The 21,310-nt window shown below is 54.4% G+C and overlaps 1 protein-coding gene across 5 annotated transcripts in view; it reads left to right on the top strand.

Moving 5' to 3' along the window:
- The window catches only part of STK32C (serine/threonine kinase 32C), a 74,414-nt gene continuing 53,104 nt past the window's right edge, over nt 1–21,310 (top strand). For 4 of the 5 annotated variants that reach the window (XM_034062639.1, XM_034062638.1, XM_034062637.1 and 1 more), the window contains exon 1: nt 1–168. In XM_034062639.1, the coding sequence (XP_033918530.1) occupies nt 63–168 (106 nt within the window). In that variant the 5' untranslated portion in view covers nt 1–62. The remainder of the gene's footprint in view (nt 169–21,310) is intronic. The other variant, XM_034062640.1, reaches the window with a different exon arrangement.

Here is a 21,310-nt window from a genome sequence, read left to right as displayed (position 1 = left end):
GCGCACGGGAGGCGGCGGCGCTGCCATGGGTGCGGGCGGCTGAGGGCTGCGGAGCGCAGGGCATGAAAGCCGCTTCGGGCCCGATGTTCCACTGGGGCAAGTGGAGGAAGAGGATGGGAGCGAGCGCCTCGTCCTCCAAGAGACCGGTGTTTGACGAGCGGGAGGACGGTGAGTGCGGGCCCGCATGGCGAGCACTGCTGCGGGGTGGCGAGCACGGGTCCGGGGTGGCGAGCCCCGCTCCGGGATGGCGAGCACGGGTCCGGGGTGGCGAGCACGGGTCCGGGGTGGCGAGCACGGGTCCGGGGTGGAGAGCCCTGCTCTGGCATGGCGAGCACTGCTCCGGGATGGCGAGCTCCGCTCCGGGATGGCGAGCTCCGCTCCGGGATGGCGAGCTCCGCTCCGGGATGGCGAGCCCTGCTCCCGGATGGCGAGCACTTCTGTGGGATGGCGAGCCCCGGGATGGAGAGCCGTGCCCCGGCATGCTAACCTCCGGGATGCCCCGGCTTGCCCATCTCTGTCCGGATCGTATACCCAGCTCCGGGATGCCCCATGTTGCTCAGGGTGCTCTATCCGGTTGCTGGGTGTCCCAGGGTGCCCATACCCAGGATGCTGAGCCCATTCCCGTATGCCCAGTCCCGGACCTGTTGAGCCCCGTTCCCCTCGGCTCGGTGGGTCCCAGGAGCGCAATAGGAGCCCGAGGTCCGTGGGTCCTGTCCCGGTGCGGGTTTGCCCGTGGGGAGCAGGGAGCGGAGCCCCGGCAGCCGGTGTTGAGAACCCGGTAACGGGGGAGCGGGCAGAGAGGGGTCGGTTTAGCAGTGAAGTTTCCATCTGTGCAGGGAAATCTGTGTTTTTAACACAGAAGCATCAAGCACAGCTGGTCTGAGCTCCAAACACTGCGTGTCACTGCGGGAGGGCTGCCTCGGCTTTGTTGTAGAGATACACCATGAAATGCCACTGTTGCACGACACTCCTCGGCTGCAGGGATGCTGTTTCAGAGCAGCAGAGGAGGGGAGCTTGGACTGTGGGTGCGGGAAGCCTCGGGAGTGATGGATGGGGTGCTGGACCGCCGGGAGCTATCCCAGCATACAGAGCATGCTGTGCTGGCCCTGGGGCACCCACTGAGCTCTGGCTGGAACGCTGGTGCTCAGGGTGAGGGGGTTTGCCCTGGATAAACTTGGAGTTCTGTGCGTTAATCTCGGTCTTCGAGGCTGTGGCTGTTCCCGTTTCCGTGGGTCCTGTGTCTGACAGCGTCCCCGTGGTGAGGGCGGCCAAACCCGAGCGTGTGCTGATGAAGGGGTGTGAAACCGGGGCTGCTTTCCCTAGAGAAGCAGCAAGTCGGTATCGCCAGGTGTTAACTGCAGTTCAGACTCTAATACTGCACTGTTAGCCCTTGTGTCCTCTACTACAAGGTACAGAGAAACACCCCTTAGAACAGCACTGGGGTGGTGGGGTTGGGTCGGGGTGACTGATGTGTGTGTGCAGTGCCGGTCAGAGCGACCGTGATTTTGTGCTCCAAGTGGAGAATGTTTCACCTGGGGTGTGATGTGCTGGGTCAGCAGAACAGGGAGTGAGCAGTGAAAATGCTTCAGTTGGAGGTTTCACTGCATAAGTCAGAGATCACTTTGTTCTGAAGTCAGCTCTGCTCTGGAGCCAGGCTGAGAGAGCTGGGCTGGGGCAGCCTGGACAAGAGAAGGGGAGACCTGAGAGCAGCTCCAGTGCCTAAAGGGGCTGCAGGGAACCTGGAGAGGGGCTTGGGACAAGGGATGTAGGGACAGGCCAAGGGGAATGGCTTGAACCTGCCAGAACAGGGGAGACTGAGCTGAGCTCTGAGGCAAAAGCTGTTCCCTGTGAGGGTGCTGAGGCGCTGGCACAGGGTGCCCAGAGAAGCTGTGGCTGCCCCATCCCTGGCAGTGCTCAAGGCCAGGTTGGACACAGGGGCTTGGAGCAGCTGCTCCAGTGGAAGGGGTCCCTGCCCGTGGCAGGGGTTGGAGCTGGAGGGGCTTTAAGGTCCCTTTCAGCATAAACCATTATATGAACTGAGCCTGAATACAGCCAGGACAGGGAAATGGAGCTCTGCAGGTGGATGATCACTGAGCAAAACCTGGTAACATCCCATAAGGTCTTTTCAAGCAGTTTCTGCAATTGTGCAGACTTATTAGGACTTTACTTACTTAATATTGCCTGCTTTTTGTCGTGGCTTGATAGTGTGTGCTCGGAGCAATTACTGTGTTGTTCTGGTGAACTCCTATTTACTGTCACGGCAAGGTTGCTATGGAGATCTCTTAAGGCATTCTGATAACTTATATAGAGAAGCCAGTTAGGACTTTGGTTTTGTGTGTGACATAATGTGGAAGAATTACTAGTGATGGCAATTTAACATGAAATAGATAAAAACAAAAAGGGGGAAAGGAGAGGTTAGTGTGTGTAATCTTACCCATGGGTGGTTGCAACTGATGGATGTACAAAAATGAGCCTGACTGTCGAAATCCAGTGGTTAATGCTGTTAATTATGACAGGGTGTGTGGAAGTAGAAGGTTAACATTTATTCTGGTGAGTAGTAAACCCAGGTGCAGTATTCACCCTCAGAAAGCTGGAGAGGGGCTTGGGACAAGGGCCTGTAGGGACAGGCCAAGGGGAATGGCTTGAACCTGCCAGAACAGGGGAGACTGAGCTGAGCTGTGAGGCAGAAGCTGTTCCCTGTGAGGGTGCTGAGGCGCTGGCACAGGGTGCCCAGAGAAGCTGTGGCTGCCCCATCCCTGGCAGTGCTCAAGGCCAGGTTGGACACAGGGGCTTGGAGCAGCTGCTCCAGTGGAAGGGGTCCCTGCCCATGGCAGGGGTTGGAGCTGGAGGAGCTTTGAGGTCCCTTCCAACACAAACCGGTTTGGGGTTCTGGGATTCTTGCGTGGTCAGTGCATTTGTCCACCATCACCAAACAAGGCCCAGTCAGGTGCCCACTCTTTACTGCTGAGGACCATCCTCCCTCCATAGTAGGCTCAGGGCATTGTGATGTCTCAGCTCAGTGATCCTGGGGCTTGATTTTCATCTGGACAGGAAGTGTTTCCCGTTACCTCTCTGGGAAGCCTTACGGACACCCCTGCAGTTCATTTGTGCTTCTGTTTTTATGCTAAGTGGGAACAACTCCTCATTGTGAAGCCAATGGGGGAGTTTCAACCCGAATGTTAACCCACAAAGTTTAGCAGAGTTGCTAGGACTTGGAACCAGGGCTGAGTGATAGGAAATAGAAGGCACACTTGGTGCTATGAGCATTGCCCACAGTTGCGTTATGTGAGAGAGGGGGAAAACCAGAGCCTGATGTCTCTTTATATGCAGTGATAGGAGGAAATTCAAGCTAAAGAGAATTCCAAGCGTGCGTTTTGGTTGTGGCTTCTGAATCCAAGCTGCTTACTGAGAAGTGTATGTAAACACCCATGGCAGTATGTAAAGCCATCTGTGCCTTCTGCTGAGGGTTCCTTCCTCTGCTCACACCCAGGTGAGTGCTCCCAGGGCTTCCTGCCCCGTTCCTGATGCTGAAGGAAGTTCCCAGACAGTTCCCAAGGTTTCAGTGCTGCAGCCCCGCTGCTTGTGTCGTGATCAGTGTTTTGTCTGCATCCCTCTGTTACCCATCCCCTACCTGCCCCTGCCAGGTGGGTGGCTCTTTGCAAGGGGGTCAGGTGTGTTCTCATTGCATCAGCATCAGGTTTTGAAAGCAAGCTCCCAGTTTTACAGCCCACAGGCCCCAGTGAACCAGCATCATTTATTCATAGGATCATGAATCCCAGGTTGAAGGGACCTTGGGCATCATCTGCTCCAACCTTTGCAGGCACAGCATGACCTGGACTGGCTGTCCCAGCCCCTGTCCAGCCAACCCTGAGCAGTGTCCAGTGCTGGGGAGTCACCACTTCCCTGGGGAGGTTATTCCAGTGGCTGTTTGTTCTTCTGGGGAAAAACTCTCCTCTTGTGTCCAGTGGGAATCTCCCCAGGAGTAACCTGTGCCCATCACCTTTCCTATGGGAATCCTTCTACAAAGGGATGTCTTCTCTGTAGCCATGCTTTAACTCCTGGCACCTGGTGCTGAGGTCTCCCTGAGCCTTCTCTGCTCCAGCTGAACAGTCCCAGCTCCCTCAGCCTTTCCTCACCCACTGCCCATCCCTTGGACCACCTTGGGGTCAGGTGAAGTGACCATGGGTGGCTTTGCCTCCCCTCCTAGGGAACAATCTCCATTGGAAATTCGATGGTGAGCTCATACTGGAAAAGGCACCAGACTGGTTTGAGGAGCTGCAAGGGCAGGGGATGAGTGGGGCAAAGTCTTCCCATCCTGGGGGACGCAGGGTTTTGGAGCCATGGGGTGGATGTGTGCTCTCTCCTTGCTTGGGGCCATGCTGGTTTCATTGGCCATGGGGCACAATCCAGCAGGGTGGTCAGTCTGCCCTGTGGCCTGTGGTGTTGGCTGATGTGGGTATAATAGAAGAGGCACTCTGATCCCTGCTGGGGGCTTCCATGCTGAGAAATGCTGTTGTGTAAAACCAGGGTTTTGTGGCAAAGCAAGAAAACCAATACGTGTCTTTGGGATGCTGTGCTGGCCGGGCAGTGGAAGGTATCCCTGTTGCTGCAGGGGCTGGAGCTGGAGGAGCTTTAAGGTCCCTTCCAACCCAAACCAGGCTGGGATTGTGTGGCTCTGTCTGGATGTACTGGGCCCAGGGCCTCCTGCAGCCTGGGCATCACTGGGGGGACAGTCCTGGCTCTGCCTCCTCCTCATCCTCACCCTCGCAGGGCCCACGGGAGGCTGGAGAGCCCCGGCAGCAGCACACAGCGCCCGTCCCCATGGAAACGGGTGAGAAGCTGCAGAACCTGGGGAAATGTGCTTAAAATAATCCCTGATCCACTGCAAGTGGTGTGCGGGCAGGAGGGGTGACACAGACCCGGGGCAGGAGGGGTGACACAGAACCGGGGCTGGAGGGGTGACACAGACCCCGGGGCAGGAGGGGTGACACAGACCCGGGGCAGGAGGGGTGACACAGACCCCGGGGCAGGAGGGGTGACAAAGAACCGGGGCTGGAGGGGTGACACAGACCCCGGGACAGGAGGGGTGACACAGACCCGGGGCAGGAGGGGTGACACAGACCCCGGGACAGGAGGGGTGACACAGACCCCGGGACAGGAGGGGTGACACAGCCCCGGGGCAGGAGGGGTGACACAGACCCCGGGACAGGAGGGGTGACACAGACCCCGGGACAGGAGGGGTGACACAGACCCGGGGCAGGAGGGGTGACACAGCCCCGGGGCAGGAGAGGGTGACACAGCCCCGGGGCAGGAGAGGGTGACACAGACCTGGGGCAGGAGGGGTGACACAGACCCGGGGCAGAAGGGGTGACACAGACCCCGGGACAAGAGGGGTGACACAGACCCCGGGGCAGGAGGGGTGACACAGACCCCGGGACAGGAGGGGTGACACAGACCCGGGGCAGAAGGGGTAACACAGACCCGGGGCAGGAGGGGTGACACAGACCCGGGGCAGGAGAGGGTGACACAGCCCCGGGGCAGGAGGGGTGACACAGACCCGGGACAGGAGGGGTGACACAGACCCGGGGCAGGAGGGGGTGACACAGACCCGGGGCAAGAGAGGGTGACACAGACCCGGGGCAGGAGGGGTGACACAGACCCGGGGCAGGAGGGGTGACACAGACCTGGGGCAGGAGGGGTGACACAGACCCCGGGGCAGGAGGGGTGACACAGACCCGGGGCAGGAGGGGTGACACAGACCTGGGGCAGGAGGGGTGACACAGACCCGGGGCAGGAGGGGGTGACACAGACCCGGGGCAGGAGGGGGTGACACAGGAAGGGTTTCTGTCCCCCTCCGAAGGTGCTGAGTGTCCTAAACCTTGTGTTGGGCAGCCAGCACAGTCCAGTGCTGGTGCTGCCCTGCAGCATGGTCCCTGTGCTGTGGGCACTGTGCTCACCACCTCGGCTGAGCAGGGGTTCCAGCCTGGCGCTGCCAGCACCGGTTTGAAGGAACTGTTCCTTTTGATTGGAAAGCTGTGGGATAACGCGCAGTGAGGTGGTTATCAGATCCCAAACACTGTCTGTGTACCGCTGCACACAGAGGTGTTCAGCCCCCATGCTCTGCACATCACTTACTAAACAATCACTGATCAGAACATGAGGCAGACTCTTCCCAGCCAGGCTCCTGTGGGCTGGGAGCACAGATGCCTGTCCCTGTTATTTAAAAACAAGAGAAAAAAGCCTTTCTCTGTTATCCAAGTGGCAGTAAGTAAGTGAGGGGGGAGGAGGGAGTGGGACTCACAAGGAGGTGTCAGAACCACTGTGTTTAGTGTGGTCAGCGCTGCTTTGGGGTTGCTTTGCATCTGCCTTCCCCTGCACCCGTGGCTCTTTATGGGTGCTCTGCCCAAGGTGCAGGCTCTTGCTGTGCACGGCCCCAGCACATGTGATGCTCCTGGCCCAGTCTGAGCATTGAAAACTTGTCCACGTGTAGAGCTTCTCAGTGTGCTGTGTAATGCAGGAGCAGGTTAAACCCAGAGAGCTCAGACTGCACAGCATGGATGTGAGGGGTGTCATGGGTAGCACTGGTGATGCTGGCTCCATGTATCCTTCAGAAATCATCGATAACCTGCTGTCACTCGCCATGCTGGAGCTCTGTTCTCAGTAGTGCTGTAAGAAATGTGGGACAAACTGCTCTGGATCATGCTGGTGAAGGGGGACAACATGTCCCTCTCCTTTGAACACTGAGAATTGCAGTTATGGAAAGTAGCTTCTATCGCTCGCCTAAGACCTTGTTTGTACTCCACTTGTGCCAGCTTGAGAACATGTATTTAAATCTTCTCATTTACAGCTGTTTACAAAACCAAACCTCCTTTCATAGCAAGGAGTCTGCATAAGCACTGGTAATTCCATGGTTCCAGCATTCCCTTGTTCTTTCCAGCCCTTGTGGGGTTTTCATGTTGCTGTTTTCCATTTACAAGTTCACCATTAACAGAGGTGTAAATGGGCTCTGTGGTGGAGCTGCGGGGCTGCGTGGGGCTGCGTGGGGCTGTGCAGGCTCCTCTGCTCTCCTCTCACTTGGCCTCTTCCCCCCAGGAAGCTCCATACCCACATCTGCCTGGTGTGCAGTGGAGGTGCTGCCAGCACAGGAGTGGGGTACGAGCAAGGTGCATACATGGGAGCTCTAGAGAGAGATCAGGCCAAGGGGAATGGCTTGAACCTGCCAGAACAGGGGAGACTGAGCTGAGCTCTGAGGCAGAAGCTGTTCCCTGTGAGGGTGCTGAGGCGCTGGCACAGGGTGCCCAGAGAAGCTGTGGCTGCCCCATCCCTGGCAGTGCTCAAGGCCAGGTTGGACACAGGGGCTTGGAGCAGCTGCTCCAGTGGAAGGGGTCCCTGCCCGTGGCAGGGGTTGGAGCTGGAGGAGCTTTGAGGTCCCTTCCAACCCACACCAGGCTGGGATTCTGTGACAAGTCTCCAAGTTGTAGAGAAGGAGCATGGGGCACAGTGCAGGAGCGATGGGAGGGCAGGGGTTACACACCACTGAGCCCACAGTGCTGAGTGTGCTGTGTGTAGATGGGAGTGCAGCAGCGATGGGCAGCCTTTGGTTTGACATTCATCTCCCGAAGTTGAGAGAAGCGGGATAGCTCGTGAGTGCTTCTCCTAACAAGGGAAGATAAATGTCAGTGTCCTCTTCCCCCTCCCACTGTGCCTCAGGAATTAAATTGCTTTAGGTGACAGTTATGGAAAATTGAAAGTGCTGTTGGTGTGTTGGAACAGGCGCTCGGAGCGGTGCCAGCGAGTCAATGGTGATGTGCTAATTCACAGTGAGCCCGTGGCTCAGGGTCTTTTCCACCCCCTGGGCCCAGCAAAGGGCTGCAGGCACCGAGGGGTGCTCTGAATTGAGTGCTGGCTGCTTTGGCTGTGGGCACCAGGCTGACCGCTGGCCATGCTGTGTGATTAACTTAGCAATGTAACCTGTTACAGCCGTGCTGACAGCTCAGGGAGCTGACAGTTTTAGTTGCTGTACCAGAAACCGCACTGATTTGCTTCCAGTGGCACCAGCCGAGAGCTGGGGGCTCCTGAGGCTGATGGTGCTCTCAGGTTCACCTGCAAAAGGCTCTTCCAGTGCAGAAAGTTACCTGATTGTCCAGGGTTTTCCTTTCCTTACAGCCTAGCTGACTAAGGATGCAGGGGACTGCATACAGGGGTAACACACTGGTTACAACGTGTTGGAGCACTGGAGAACTTGCACTGAGTATCTCTGGAGTGGAGTAGAGCAATGAGGATAGATGAGGCAGCATAGCTCTGTGATACCAGCACATTGCTTTGGGTCCCGTGTTTCCACATGGCCTGTACAAGGGAAAATACACCTGCCTTTGCTCAGGAAAAGTCCTGTCTGCATTTTGGGTTAACTCCCTGACCAGAAAACACCTTCACCCTCCAGCACCCACCCAACTAACCCACATTCACAGCGAGCTAAAGCTGGCATCACTGCTGCAGATTCTGGCTAAGAGCTGTGGCCTGTGGATTGAGAGGCAGCTGCTGTGTGTATCAGATACCTGGGATGATGGGACAGAGGGGAACAGGAAAACTCCATAGTAATTGGGTAGAAACTTCCATTGGAAAGAAACTGTCACAGTATTTCAGAACTTAACAGCTAAGACACTTCCTAGCACTGGCATTTAATGTTGCTGGTGTACAGGTGGGTATTCAGGATAAGGGCACGTGGAGAAGTACTTACTTGGGTCCCCTTTTGGGGTCACTTGAAGAATCCCCATGTGGTTTTAGGTCTAGTGCCTGAGTATACTGGCAAGGGTTGGAAGGAAGGGGCTTGGAAGGGCTTGGGCTGAAGCCCATGTTCCTCTGAGCACGCAGCTCTGCACAAGGATTAGGTAAACCAGAGGTGCTGCAATGAATGCTAATTACAGTGGTTAAAACAGAGCAAACTGAGTTGGAAAGTCCCTGCCTCAGATGTCAGTTAATCAGCCAGGACCGTGGGGTCAGTCAGGATCTGGCCAGGTCTGTTTCCCACTGACCGCATGGGCAGCAGCAGGTGCCTGCACACAGCTCAGGAGTCTCTGCATGGTGGCTCAAATGTGTTTTCCTTTGCTTTGGAAATGGCTTTTCATTGGTGCTGCCACTTCTGTGCTATCTGAAGTACAGAAACCCCCTCCTGAGGCACTGGATGGCACATGAGTGGTGAGTGAGACCCTCCCCATCACTGCGTACTGCAGGTACACACAGAGTGCTGCCAGGGAAGTGAAACCTGCTTGAGTGCAACACATGGCTGTGGTGTGGTTGGATGTGCATCTGTGGCTGTGGTGTGGTTGGATGTGCATCTGTGGCTGTGGCTGTGGTTGGATGTGCATCCGTGGCTGTGGTGTGGTTGGATGTGCATCTGTGGCTGTGGTGTGGTTGGATGTGCATCCGTGGCTGTGGTGTGGTTGGATGTGCGTCTGTGGCTGTGGTGTGGTTGGATGCACATCCGTGGCTGTGGTGCGGTGGGATGTGCTGGTTGCAGCCCTCCCTCCCCAGCCATGGAGGCACAGCCATCAGCAGGTAAATCTCTTGCTGTGGCTGCCCTGATGGTGGCTGCACACATCATTACCTCCATGAGTCAGTGTGGTTTTGTTGTCAGAAGGTTATTACATCTCTTGTGAAAGACCCTTTTTAAATTACCTTGTAAAACAAGTGCCATATAATCCCTGGGAAAGCCACATACTGCACACTTGCTTTATGCTTTACAGGTTCCCCAGTCTTAATGGACTCTGGCAGGCAAGCCCAGAAAGGGGGAAGCACAGAAAATGATATATGTTGGACTTGGATTGTTTGCACTGTTGGAGGGGGTGGTTTATGCCTCATGGAAAATAAGGCTAAGGCTTGGTCCCAAATAATTTGCACTTTAAAGGCTTGATGCTGCATGTGGTAATCACATGAATCATTCATACGCGTTCAAGCAGTCCCTATAATTTCATATTCAAACCTGATTCTAGGCTTGCTCAAACCCTGACCTGCCATCGATTCGTGACTGCTCCAGCACAGAGCGCACTTGGCAGGTCCGTGGTGCAGGGATGACACACTCCAGCCGGTGCTGTCCTGTGTCTCCATAAGGTCTGGGATCTCCCACGTCATTCCTGCTCGATCAGACTGGATGGTGGCTCCAGTGCCTGCAGGGCCTGACCTTGATGTGCTCATTCCCTTTCATACTTGGCTGCACCTTTAACCAGCAGCAGGCACTACCGGGGAGCCGGCGTGGGGCTGAGCTGTTGCTATGGGCTCAGACAGTGCTCTGAGCTCCCCACACAGCACTGCTGGAGGAATGAACCCCTGCAGAGGGAACCGATGGGGATGGAGCAGCCAGAGCAGGGAGCGGGGAGCAGGCATTGGCTGGGGCTTCCTCCCCCATGTGTGTGTGCCTGGCTTGGCCCTGCAGCACAAGTACTGCTTGGTGCTGGTACAGGGGAGTAGCTGGAAAGTCCTGAGGCTCAGGCACAGCTGGACAGGAGACACAGACAGAGCTTCTGGATGGAGCTGACGGGCAAAGAGAGGCTCACAGCAGGGTGCTGATGGTGGTGGTGTGCTGCTCTGCTCAGACATCATAGAGGAATAGAATGGTTTGGGTTAGAAGGGACCTCAAAGCTCCTCCAGCTCCAACACCTTCCACTGGAGCAGCTGCTCCAAGCCCCTGTGTCCAACCTGGCCTTGAGCACTGCCAGGGATGGGGCAGCCACAGCTTCTCTGGGCACCCTGTGCCAGCGCCTCAGCACCCTCACAGGGAACAGCTTCTGCCTCAGAGCTCAGCTCAGTCTCCCCTGTTCTGGCAGGTTCAAGCCATTCCCCTTGGCCTGTCCCTACATCCCTTGTCCCCAGCCCCTCTCCAGCTTTCCTGCAGCCCCTTTAGGCACTGGAGCTGCTCTCAGGTCTCCCCTTCTCTTGTCCAGGCTGCCCCAGCTCAGCTCTCCCAGCCTAGCTCCAGAGCAGAGCTGCTCCAGCCCTGTCTGGTCATGGCTCTCCATCTTTTGGCTGTGGCTAATTCAGGCTGTAGACCCACTGTGAGTCTGGACCCTGCTTTCAGTGATCAGTTACTGTGAGGACAGCACTGTAACGGGGATCTGTGGTACTGACAGCTTGTAAACCAGTGCCAGCGAAGGGCTCAGTGCTGGTGTGGTGCCTGGTGGTGGCGGGTGCAGGGGCTGGGGGGCACTTACATTCACTCTTCATTGTGTTAAATTGGTTTTTATTGCCCATTAAATGCCACAGCAGGAAAACTGCAGCAAAGCTGCAGGCAGGTGTCAAAACAAGCAGGTCTGAGGTGAACTCAGCCATTGATTAATGAGTATTTTCAGCATGTGGTGTATTTTTCTACATGGCTTTCTGATAGAAAGATCTGTGTGTGAAATTAGCTCTAAAATGGCAGGTTTCTGTTAACTAGAGCAAATTGCTTCTGTTTATCAAAGTGCGGAGTAGCATCAGCACACACAGTTCAGTCCCTGTTGGCCCCTTGGTGCCACTTGGGACGTTACAGTCTCTGTCATGGTTTGTATTTTTCCATGTACTTGCTTCAGCATCTCCAAGGGTGTCCCCTCCTCACCTCCTCCTCTCCCCAGAGGCCTCATCCTCCTCTTCCCTGCCATGGGGATTTCCCTTTGCTGGCTCTCCTCTCTCTTGCTGTGGGAGTCCTTGAAGCCATGGGGAAACCAGTGTGGGTGCAAGCAGGCAGCAGGGCGGCCACAACACTTGGTGGCTTAATCCTGCCTGACCCCCCCTGCGGGCTCGGGTCTGCTCTCCAGTTGTTATGGTCATTCCAACCCTCACTGTTCCATGATCCTATGATCCATGGAGCACTCCAGCGGGTTCAGGATGGGTAGGAGCATTCCCCATGGTGCTCGGCATGCTCGTGTGTGTCAATGGGGTCTGTCCATGGGGTACATCCCTTCTGACACCTCCATAATAAGGAACAGGGGGCACCGCGGGGATCACTGCTCCTGCCTGGGGCCAAGCCTTGCTTGGCACAAAGTTCTTCAGGTGTCTGTGAATCTCTGGTGGCTCTTCCCTTACCAGATTTATGTCCATGGCAAACCTGTGTGACCAACAGCCACTCATTTATACTGCCTTGGTCTTCATTTTCCTTTCTTCATGAAACCAAGCCCCTTCCATCACCCAGTGCCTGACATGTGGCAGAGCTCAGAACCATGGGGACACCGGCAGGCACAGGGACACCAGGGAGCTCAGCTTGCCCGGAGAAGCTGTGGCTGTCCCATCCCTGGCAGTACTCAAGGCCAGGTTGGACACAGGGGCTTGGAGCAGCTGCTCCAGTGGAAGGGGTCCCTGCCCGTGGCAGGGGTTGGAGCTGGGGGAGCTTTGAGGTCCCTTCAGCCCAAACCAGGCTGGGATTCTATGTTCCTATGATTAAAATGCTGCGGAAGCTCTGAGGAGGAACATCCATTGATCCCAGAGGAAGGTATTTTGGGAGCGCGTCGGCTGCTCACGAGCCGCCGGGACAAAGATAGGACCGTGCGCCTGAAATAGCGTCCTGGAGCAAACCCACCGGTGGCTGCTCTTGGGAAGCGGATCCAGTTTGTTTTCAAGCCATCATGGCAGTGTTGACAGGGCTGTCGCGGGGAAGCTGCCTCAGCTGGGAACGTGGAAATGAACTCCAAGTGTGATGTACACACATGCAGACACCGCGCGCATCCCCATGCCAGTAAATAGGGGACTCATGGGCTTTTAAACAGCGAGGTAAGTGCTGCCTGCTGGAGGAGAGGAGGCTTTATGCTGCTGCAGATCAGTGCGTACCCTCTTTTAGTGCTGTCTGTTGAGGATGCTCCTTTGGACCCCCATGCCCTGAGGGTATCTGTTGTTGTGTGTGCTCTGTGCGGCCACAGATGTGGCATCTATGGCATCTCTTGCATTGAGGTGACCCTCCTGTGAAGCAGATTCCTGCTGTGGGGGGATTCATGGCTGGTTTCAGGACTGTCATTACCTGTTAAAATAAACCACCAGCCAAACCAGACAGCAGCTGTATTTCCATGGTGCTGTCTATCCAGTAGCCAGGAGGTGAATCCAGCTGGCCATGACCACCCAGCCCTTCTCAGGAGGTTCTTCCTTTTCAGTTTTCTTGATGGTACCCAATGGGAATGGAGTGCTGTAGCAGAGACCCCCTTAAACACTGCAACTGGGGTATATGCAGCAGTGCTTTATGTGTGTTAAACAGCAAGAAAACTGCCTTTCATTCCTAAGTGTCTCCTCCACTGCAGCTCTGGCAGCCGAAATGCCTCTTGGACACTGCGGATGATGAGCAATGACTGAAGTGTAGCTGTAACTGAGCTGCTGCTGGGTCCTGTCTGCTTGTCTCATGTAGAAGCTGGATGGTTTGTGCTCATAACCCCACTGTGGTAGAAGAGCAGACTGACTGACCTGGCTGTGCATGAGCAGCTTTTTGGGCTTTATCTTCCCTGTGTTCCAACAGTTGCCACCAGCCACAGTGGAATAGCAGGAGGAACAAGGCTCTCTTTCATGTCCCACAATGAGTTTGCTGGTGTGGCAAGTAGTAAAAACCTCTTTTGATGCACAACCAGAAGCAGCTGATTGTAGAAAACGTTCCTCTGGACTTGTAGTTACAAAGAGTTCTTGTCTCAGGCTGTTACGCATGGACCCCACAGGAAGCCAGAATGTTCCTGGAGTTACAGGGGAAAAGCAGTGATAACCAGGAGACATACATGGTAGAAGGCATGGTGCTGAATAATGAAGTTTGTTCCCCAAAAGACCTATTTTTTCAGTCTCAGACCTCTTAAAGGCTCACTTGTAATGTAAATAACAATGGTAATGCTCAAGTGTGTCTTGTTCTCACCCGAAACCAGTGCTTGGTGCCCTCACTGAGTGTAGTAAAGGGGTGGGAGGATGAGCTGGTGCTGGATGAAAGCCCTGCAGAGTGGCTGCAGAGCCACCAGCACAACTGTGCTCCTGTAGCTGTGTCAGGGTAAGCACAGTGGAATGGGAGAGACCTGAGCAGGGAGATGGTTCCTGCAGGGAGATGGTTCCTGCAGGACGGAAGCTGCCGTTCAATAGATGTGAAGGAGCACAAGAAGTAGCTGCTGTTGGGATGCAGTTGGCTCCATGGGGACACAGCTCTTGCCTGCTCCAAGTGCAGTGCTCCATGCCAGGTGATGGTCCATGTGCATGAATCCCTGGGGTGCTCTGCAGGGACACTGGGAATCCTCTGCTCTGTGTCCAGCCCAGGTGCACCTGGCACAGGACTTCCAGGGGATCAGCTTCCACCTTGCAAATAGGGATTGATCCCCTAAATACAGGGACTTTTCCTGCCTGTGTGTGATCAGCTGCACAGCAGTTGCTGCTGTGAGCCTGACTGTTCACAATGCCTCAGCGTTTGCTCCTGCATAAAACATGGAGTTAAACAAGGAGGAGGTGGCTCCTTTTCTGCTTTGAGCAGCCTTTGTTGCTTGCTGTAGGTACACAAAGAACATGCCAGGTCTGAGGACTTCAGTTATCCACAGCTGCTGGACTGAATGTGGCTCACTTTCTTGGAAGAGCATTGTTCATTATTAATATTGCAAATGTTCCTATTAATGAATGTTTTAAATCTCCCAAGTATGGTGTCAAGGCCTTTCCAAGGGATTAGCGATGGCCTGTCTGCTTGGAATGTTCCTGTAAGCTGTTTCCCTGACCTTTGAACACAAAGCATCAGGTTTTTCCCTTCCTCCAGAATGGCTCCATTGCCCTAAGACACACTTGTGTGGTTGTGTGTGAGGAGTTGGGATGTTGTTGCAGTGCAGTGCACTGGATTCCACGTTAGCAACTGGTGCATCTCCACTATTACTCTTGCTGCTCATTATTAGCTGTATTTCCATAGCAACGGGGAGGTCTGGTGTGGACCCACCACTGCTGTGTGTGGTGTTGGGGATGCTCAGAGCTGAGGGCAGGAGCCTCGTGTCAGCCCCTGCTCCTTGCTGGTCAGTGTTGGGAGCAGGGCTTTCTCTCTCCATTCATCAGAGCTCCACCACAACCCTTCCCATCCCTTAAGAATCCATGGAAACATATTTGTTCTCATTTTCCTTAACCAGATAGCACCACTCCTTCACTTTCCACACAGTTCCTGCTCAGAATCAGGTCTCTGAGCCACCCAGACACCCATCTGCATGTGTGGCTGTACCAGGAGCTACCGGAGTAACAGAGCAGCCCAGGCTGGCCGGGCAGGAGCAGCTCCTGCCCTTCAGCACACATCCTGACAGGAGTGAGTGTCCCTATTGCTGCCTTTGCTCGTCAGCCTGGCAGTGGTAATACAACCTGACAGCCCTAAGAACCAAGAGTGGAGGATCTGTTCTGCAGTCTCCGGGCACTGCTTTCCACAGGTTGGCTGTTGCTATATAAAGAGTCTGTTGTTTCTAAATTTACTCTGCTAATGTCACAGGGCATAAAGAATAGCGAGAATAAACTGGCATTTATGGCAGGGAGGGATGTGGGGAGCGGGCCTGGTGCGGCCGTCCCCATCCAGCTTGGTGCTCTTTGGATGGCTCATTACTCAAGCCTGGAATTCCATATACATGTGGCTTTTGGCACTGCAGGCAGGGCTCCCCTGCACGGATTTAAGCAAAATCCAGACATTTTCACTAGTTTTGGACAAACCAGAAGGGGAGCAGAGCAGCAAGTGGTGTCTGCAGTAAGAGATGGGATGGCTGTGGGGCTGCTGCCTTCCCAGGAGCAGACAGCAGATCTCACGGCAGAGCCGAGTTGGCATTCACAAAGGAGGCTTCATTAATGTCCAGGCTGTTGTCAGTCCACGTGCATGGTTTACAGCATTGCCTTGGGACAATGCGGATACAGGCACTGCAATGCCCAGAGCTGTCTCCTGCCTCTTCTCTGCCACCAGCAATACCCTTCTCACTGGACATGGAAAAGGTCATATCTGTAACTGCAGTCAAGAGTAATCATCACATGGAAGTAATGACTTATGCTGCCATAAATACAGAATCCCAGCCTGGTTTGGGTTGGAAGGGACCTTAAAGCTCCTCCAGCTCCAACCCCTGCCACGGGCAGGGACCTCTTCCACTGGAGCAGCTGCTCCAAGCCCCTGTGTCCAACCTGGCCTTGAGCACTGCCAGGGATGGGGCATTCACAGCTTCCATAACTGACCTGGAGGTACAGGTACATTTGGAAAAAGGAAAGTAATTCTCCTCCCTAGGATATGGACATAACCATGTGAACAGCATCTCCTCAGATACCTCTCAGCTTGTTCCTCAAGTGGAGCTGCTGGGAGTGTGGTTATGGTTGCTGTGATGGATCCAAGATCAGATTCCCTATCCTGCCACATGCGGCAGCTCCATTCCCCAGGGTTGTTTTTTAAGCCTGTTTAGGAAGCCCCAGTGCTTGCAAGTTCCCTGTGTACTAACACACAGCACATCTAGCACGGGGTGTATCGTGAAAGTAGGTCTTGGTACAGCAGCATGTGGTAGCTGTGAGCTCGAGCAGAGCAGCTGCAGGATTGTCAAGTCTATGTCCCACATACCTGAGCTCCTTCCTATGAGTGCTTCCGAGGATGGTGCTGGATACTGGGATGCACCAACCTGCAGATGAGCTCTTCACTGTTTGCTCTGGTCACACAGAGGTGTTTGCTGGGTGGTGCTGGCACCGTCCTGCAGTGATGCTCTGCAGGATGAGCCTCTTCTGGCCATGGGGGCTTGTCCTTGGTCTCCAGTGCCCCTTGGTTACAGTTGGCCTCTGTCAGTGTGTGAGTACCGGGTGTTGCAGGCAGCTGGTTTGACTGGGGAGATGGGGTCCATGAGGAAGGGACCCGTTAGCCTGTGGAGGAAGCACCCGCTGAGCTGGATTTGGAACCCCAGGCTGGGCTGTACTCTGTGCTGGATTTCTGCTCTCCACACTCGGCACTGGGAGGATAAGGGGTGTCACTGGGTGCACAGTGGGACCGTGCACTGGGAAATGAATGGGGGGAGGAAGTGTACTGAGTGGGAAAACCGTACCTGGTTCTGCAGCTTCTGCTGCTTTTAGACTTAGTTTTGTTTTAACCTCATCCCTCTCTGTTAGTGCCTCTGGCAATGAAGCTCTCCCACCAGCACAGAGACCAACCTCAAACCCACAGCCTGTTTGTGTCCAGCCTTTGTGGTCTGGGTCGCCTTAGGTGGCATTACAGGGTCAGTGTGCCCCAAAAGGGGTGACAGGCACAAATCCCCCGTGGTTCTTGTTGTCTGTGTGCGTCCAGTGTGTGCATGGGTGCAGTGGGTGCTGTGGGTGCTGTGTATGCAGTATGTGCAGTACGTGCAGTACATGCAGTGGTGCCTCGCCAGTGGTGATTTTGGTGCTGGGGACCCTTGGTCTCACCGGCCCAGCCAGGACCAGCCTGTACCTAAACCATGCTGTGTTTGGCGATGGGGAGAAGCCATTCAGAGACACTGCTGAGGCCGCTTGGGTCCTGCTCATTACTGAATGTTAATTACAGAGCAGGCAGGAGGAAATCTCTTCGGTGAGGGGGGTTTGCTCCGTCCGCTGCCATTCACCACCCAACACGTTCATTCTCCTGTTTCCCTGCACATCTATATCAGCAAATGAGCAAAGTGAATGCTGCTTGTTTGTTGTGACAGTTCCATGCAGATTTAATTACGCTTCATCTTCCTCATATACTGCTGAATGTTATGTGGTGGGTTTGGTGTAAACAAAGATGCTCTGTTAATGTGAGGTATGGTTATTAGGGATACGCTGCTGTGCTGCAGCCTCCTCCCTGCAGCTGAAGTCAGCCAGAGCCGGGTGCCCAAACTGCTGTGGCCTGCAAGGGAGCAGCAGAGGCTGTGTGGTCACTGGGAGTGATGGGTGAGCCTCTGAGAAGTGAGCAAAGGAAACTGAAACACAAGGAAGGGACAAAAACACTTTTGTGTCCTCATTTAGTTCGAGTGAGAACCTTCAGCTGCTATAGTAGGATGCTATAAGTAGTTAAGTCTTGGAGTAAGTTCTCTGTTCAAAACAGTGGGTATCCTGAATAGCACCAAGTAAAACGCCTGATTTTCCTGCTGATCGCTTTTTGTCCCTGAAGGATCTGTTTGTAATGGAAAGCCTGAGCCTATTGTGTTGATAAGAAAGCAGCTGTAACATGTCTTGTGGTGGTAAATTGGCAATGACTTTGCATTTCACAATGAGTTAACAGGGAATCACAGTATCCAGGTCTGTCAAACATCACTGGGTGTGCGGTGCTTGACACACTGAATGAAGAACAGGGATTCCCAAAGCTCTGGGGTGCACTTTGCATTTCCCCTCACACAGCCCAGGCAGTGATGGAGATGAGGATGAATTAAGGGTGTGATTTCATTTCTGGGCAATGCTCTGGGGCTCCTGCATGATCGAGGGAGCTCTGACACTGACCCCACTGCAGAACCCCTGGAGCACTGTCGGGAGCAGCCCGTGTTCCCTGGCTGGGCTCTGGGAACTCTCTGTTCCTGGTGAGGGCCACTCTCTCCCCTGCATCTTATCAGGAAGCCTCTCCAGGAGCTGATTCGGGAGAGAAATGGTTTCTAGGGATTCTTGTCCAATTACACAGAGTGTTTAATTACATTTACTTAATATTACTTACGGCAATAGCAGAGAGAAGATCCTGACTTCCCAAAGAGGCAAATCTCCAGGTTCCAAGCAACAATTCACTTTGTTAAATAATGAGATAAAAGCAGCATGTTGTGCTGCAGAGCTGAAACCTGACAGCAGCTGAAGCCTCTCCTTGGAGGGGTTTAACCTGGTAAGTGATGAACATTGCTGTTAGTGTTCTGCACACCTTTGCTGGGCACGAAGTGACGGCCACAGGATGAGCTTGTTCCCAGCCCGGCTGAGGCTGATGGATCTGGGTGGGTTCCCTGGGGGGACCAAGGCACCATCCTGGCTGTGGGTCTGTGCTTCCTCCCACCAGTGCTCCAGCTCCTCCAGGTTCCCTGCAGCCCCTTTAGGCACTGGAGCTGCTCTCAGGTCTCCCCTTCAGGAGCCTTCTCTTGTCCAGGCTGCCCCAGCCCAGCTCTCTCAGCCTGGCTCCAGAGCAGAGCTGCTCCAGCCCTCGCAGCAGCTCCATGGCCTCCTCTGGCCTCACTCCAACAGCTCCAGGTCCCTCTCCCTGTGGGGTCTGGTTATGCAGCAGGCCATGGGATGGCCCAGCCGGGCTGCTCTAGAACCAAAGGAGTGTTTTGGAGATGTGCCTTATGTCTTGTGGGTATTTTTATCGCCTGCCTCATTCTAACGGTCTCGCCTGAGTCATCTCATCCCTACTTTAGATTTATGCTCCTTTCTACGCCTACTCCCAACAGGACCTAAATCCACCAAGTGCAGCCTGCTGCTGGCCTCGCTCGAGTCATGCAGGACTCTGGTTACTGACTAATGTGGGCATCGGGTCAGGGAGTTAGGAATGTTAGTGTATTTATGTAGCAGCCTTCTGAATGTATTGAGTGTCCACAGTAGAGTGATCCATAATTTATCATAAATAACAACAATAGATGGAGTTGCAACTCAATTATTGCTGATTTTTGTCGCTGTTGTGGGTTGATGCAGCAAGATATGCACAGGAAAAGCAACCTGTCCTAAATGACAGCCCTTTCTTTGAGCAGTAGGTAGGTGAACAGTTGTACCCCCTCCAGTGGCACTGCTGTCAGGAGATGGTGTCTTTGCTCCAGGAGGGTTTGCAGGACCCTGTTTTGATTTCCACATGCAGGAATGGGGTGAGGCTCTTGCAAAGCTGTTGTCATTCACCCTGTTGATGTTGAAGATGTGCTGTCACCTTCTGCTCTCCTTCCACAGCCGCCTGGTTTCTGCTTGTTGCATGAGCAGCCCCTCTGCGTGGGGGCAATGGACAGCTGCACTGCTGTGTATCCAAATGTGAATATTGTAGCTAAGATGGATCCAAATACGGCCCATCTGCTGTGTGTTATTGAGCTGTTCACTTCATAGAGAAGAGAACGTTTCTGTATCCCTCCTGTGCTGTTCACATGAGGAGCTGAGGGTTTTAAAGCTGTTTTTCTTTATGGAGTGGATGCTAACGCAGGCGAAATTCCATGAAATCATGCACTTGGTGTTCCCGGAACACTGGGACTGCCCACACACACTGGGGTGATGGATTCCACATGGCCTAATGCACAGCTGCATATGGTGTCTGTGCTGCACCACCATGGCTCGTGGTCACCTCTCAGCCAGCCCCCATAGGAGGCACTGGTTCTGCAGCTCTCTTCCAGTTACCAGCGTTACCGGATCGCTGCCGGATGCACTGAAATTGGTCAAAATGGGGCAGAGCTGCCTGGGCTCTGGGATCTGCTCCCTGCACTGCCCTGGGTGGTGATGGTTCATCCCAGTGGCTGTCGGGGATCTGGTGCTTGTTCTACCCCAGTATCTCCTCTTCTGACGCTGCAGAGCTGCTGTTGTCTGGGCTGGAGTTCAGATGCTGAATGGAGGTTTCTGACTTGTGACATGACTAAAGGTGGTGCTGAGGGTGCTGAGGCGCTGGCACAGGGTGCCCAGAGCAGCTGTGGCTGCCCCATCCCTGGCAGTGCTCAAGGCCAGGTTGGACACAGGGGCTTGGAGCAGCTGCTCCAGTGGAAGGGGTCCCTGCCCGGGGCAGGGGATGGAAGTGGAGGTGCTTTAAGGTCCCTTTCAAGCCATGCTGTGATCCTGTGATTCCATGGATGGTACAAAAAAGCTTTAAGAGGTGGAGGAGTTTTTTGCCAGAGGACTTTGGTTTTGCATTGAGCTCAAGGGGAGCAGAGTCAGATGTAATTAAGACAGGGACAGACATTGTCCGCAGGTAACGTCCCATCTTTCTTTCTTACTGCTCCGAAAGTCCTGACAGTTTTAAGATTGATTTCAGGGGAAGCAGCACTGGAGACTAAGCTGAAAGCAAGCTGTGGAAGATGGAGTGGGTCAAAGATGATTTAAAGGATCAGTGAGCTGAGAGCTGCTAAGAATAGAGCACGCCGGAGATGAAGTGAGGTGTCAGGCTGTCTGAGGGATGCTGGTGCAGATGGGGTGTCTCCGGGGATGACAGCAGCAGCAGAGCAATGAGTGACTTGGAACAAACTGGTCAGGGCTCTGCAAGGAAAGAAGCTGTGCCTGGAGCTGATGGGGGCTTCATTGACAGCAGAGCCCTGACACTGTGGTGCTTGGGAGGGACTGGAGGTGAACCACAGCCAGTGCCCAGGACGTCCCTTTCTGTGTTTGGAAAACTCTTCTCTTGGTAGAAACCTCGTCTGATTCTGAAACTCCAGTAGCCACGATTCCAGTAGCCCAGTACCAGGGAGTCAGTGATTCACTGACACAGATCTGTGGT

This window comes from Melopsittacus undulatus, chromosome 4, assembly GCF_012275295.1.
Source record: "Melopsittacus undulatus isolate bMelUnd1 chromosome 4, bMelUnd1.mat.Z, whole genome shotgun sequence".
NCBI classification, from domain to species: domain Eukaryota; kingdom Metazoa; phylum Chordata; class Aves; order Psittaciformes; family Psittaculidae; genus Melopsittacus; species Melopsittacus undulatus.
This window is presented reverse-complemented; position numbering and strand designations above follow the sequence as displayed.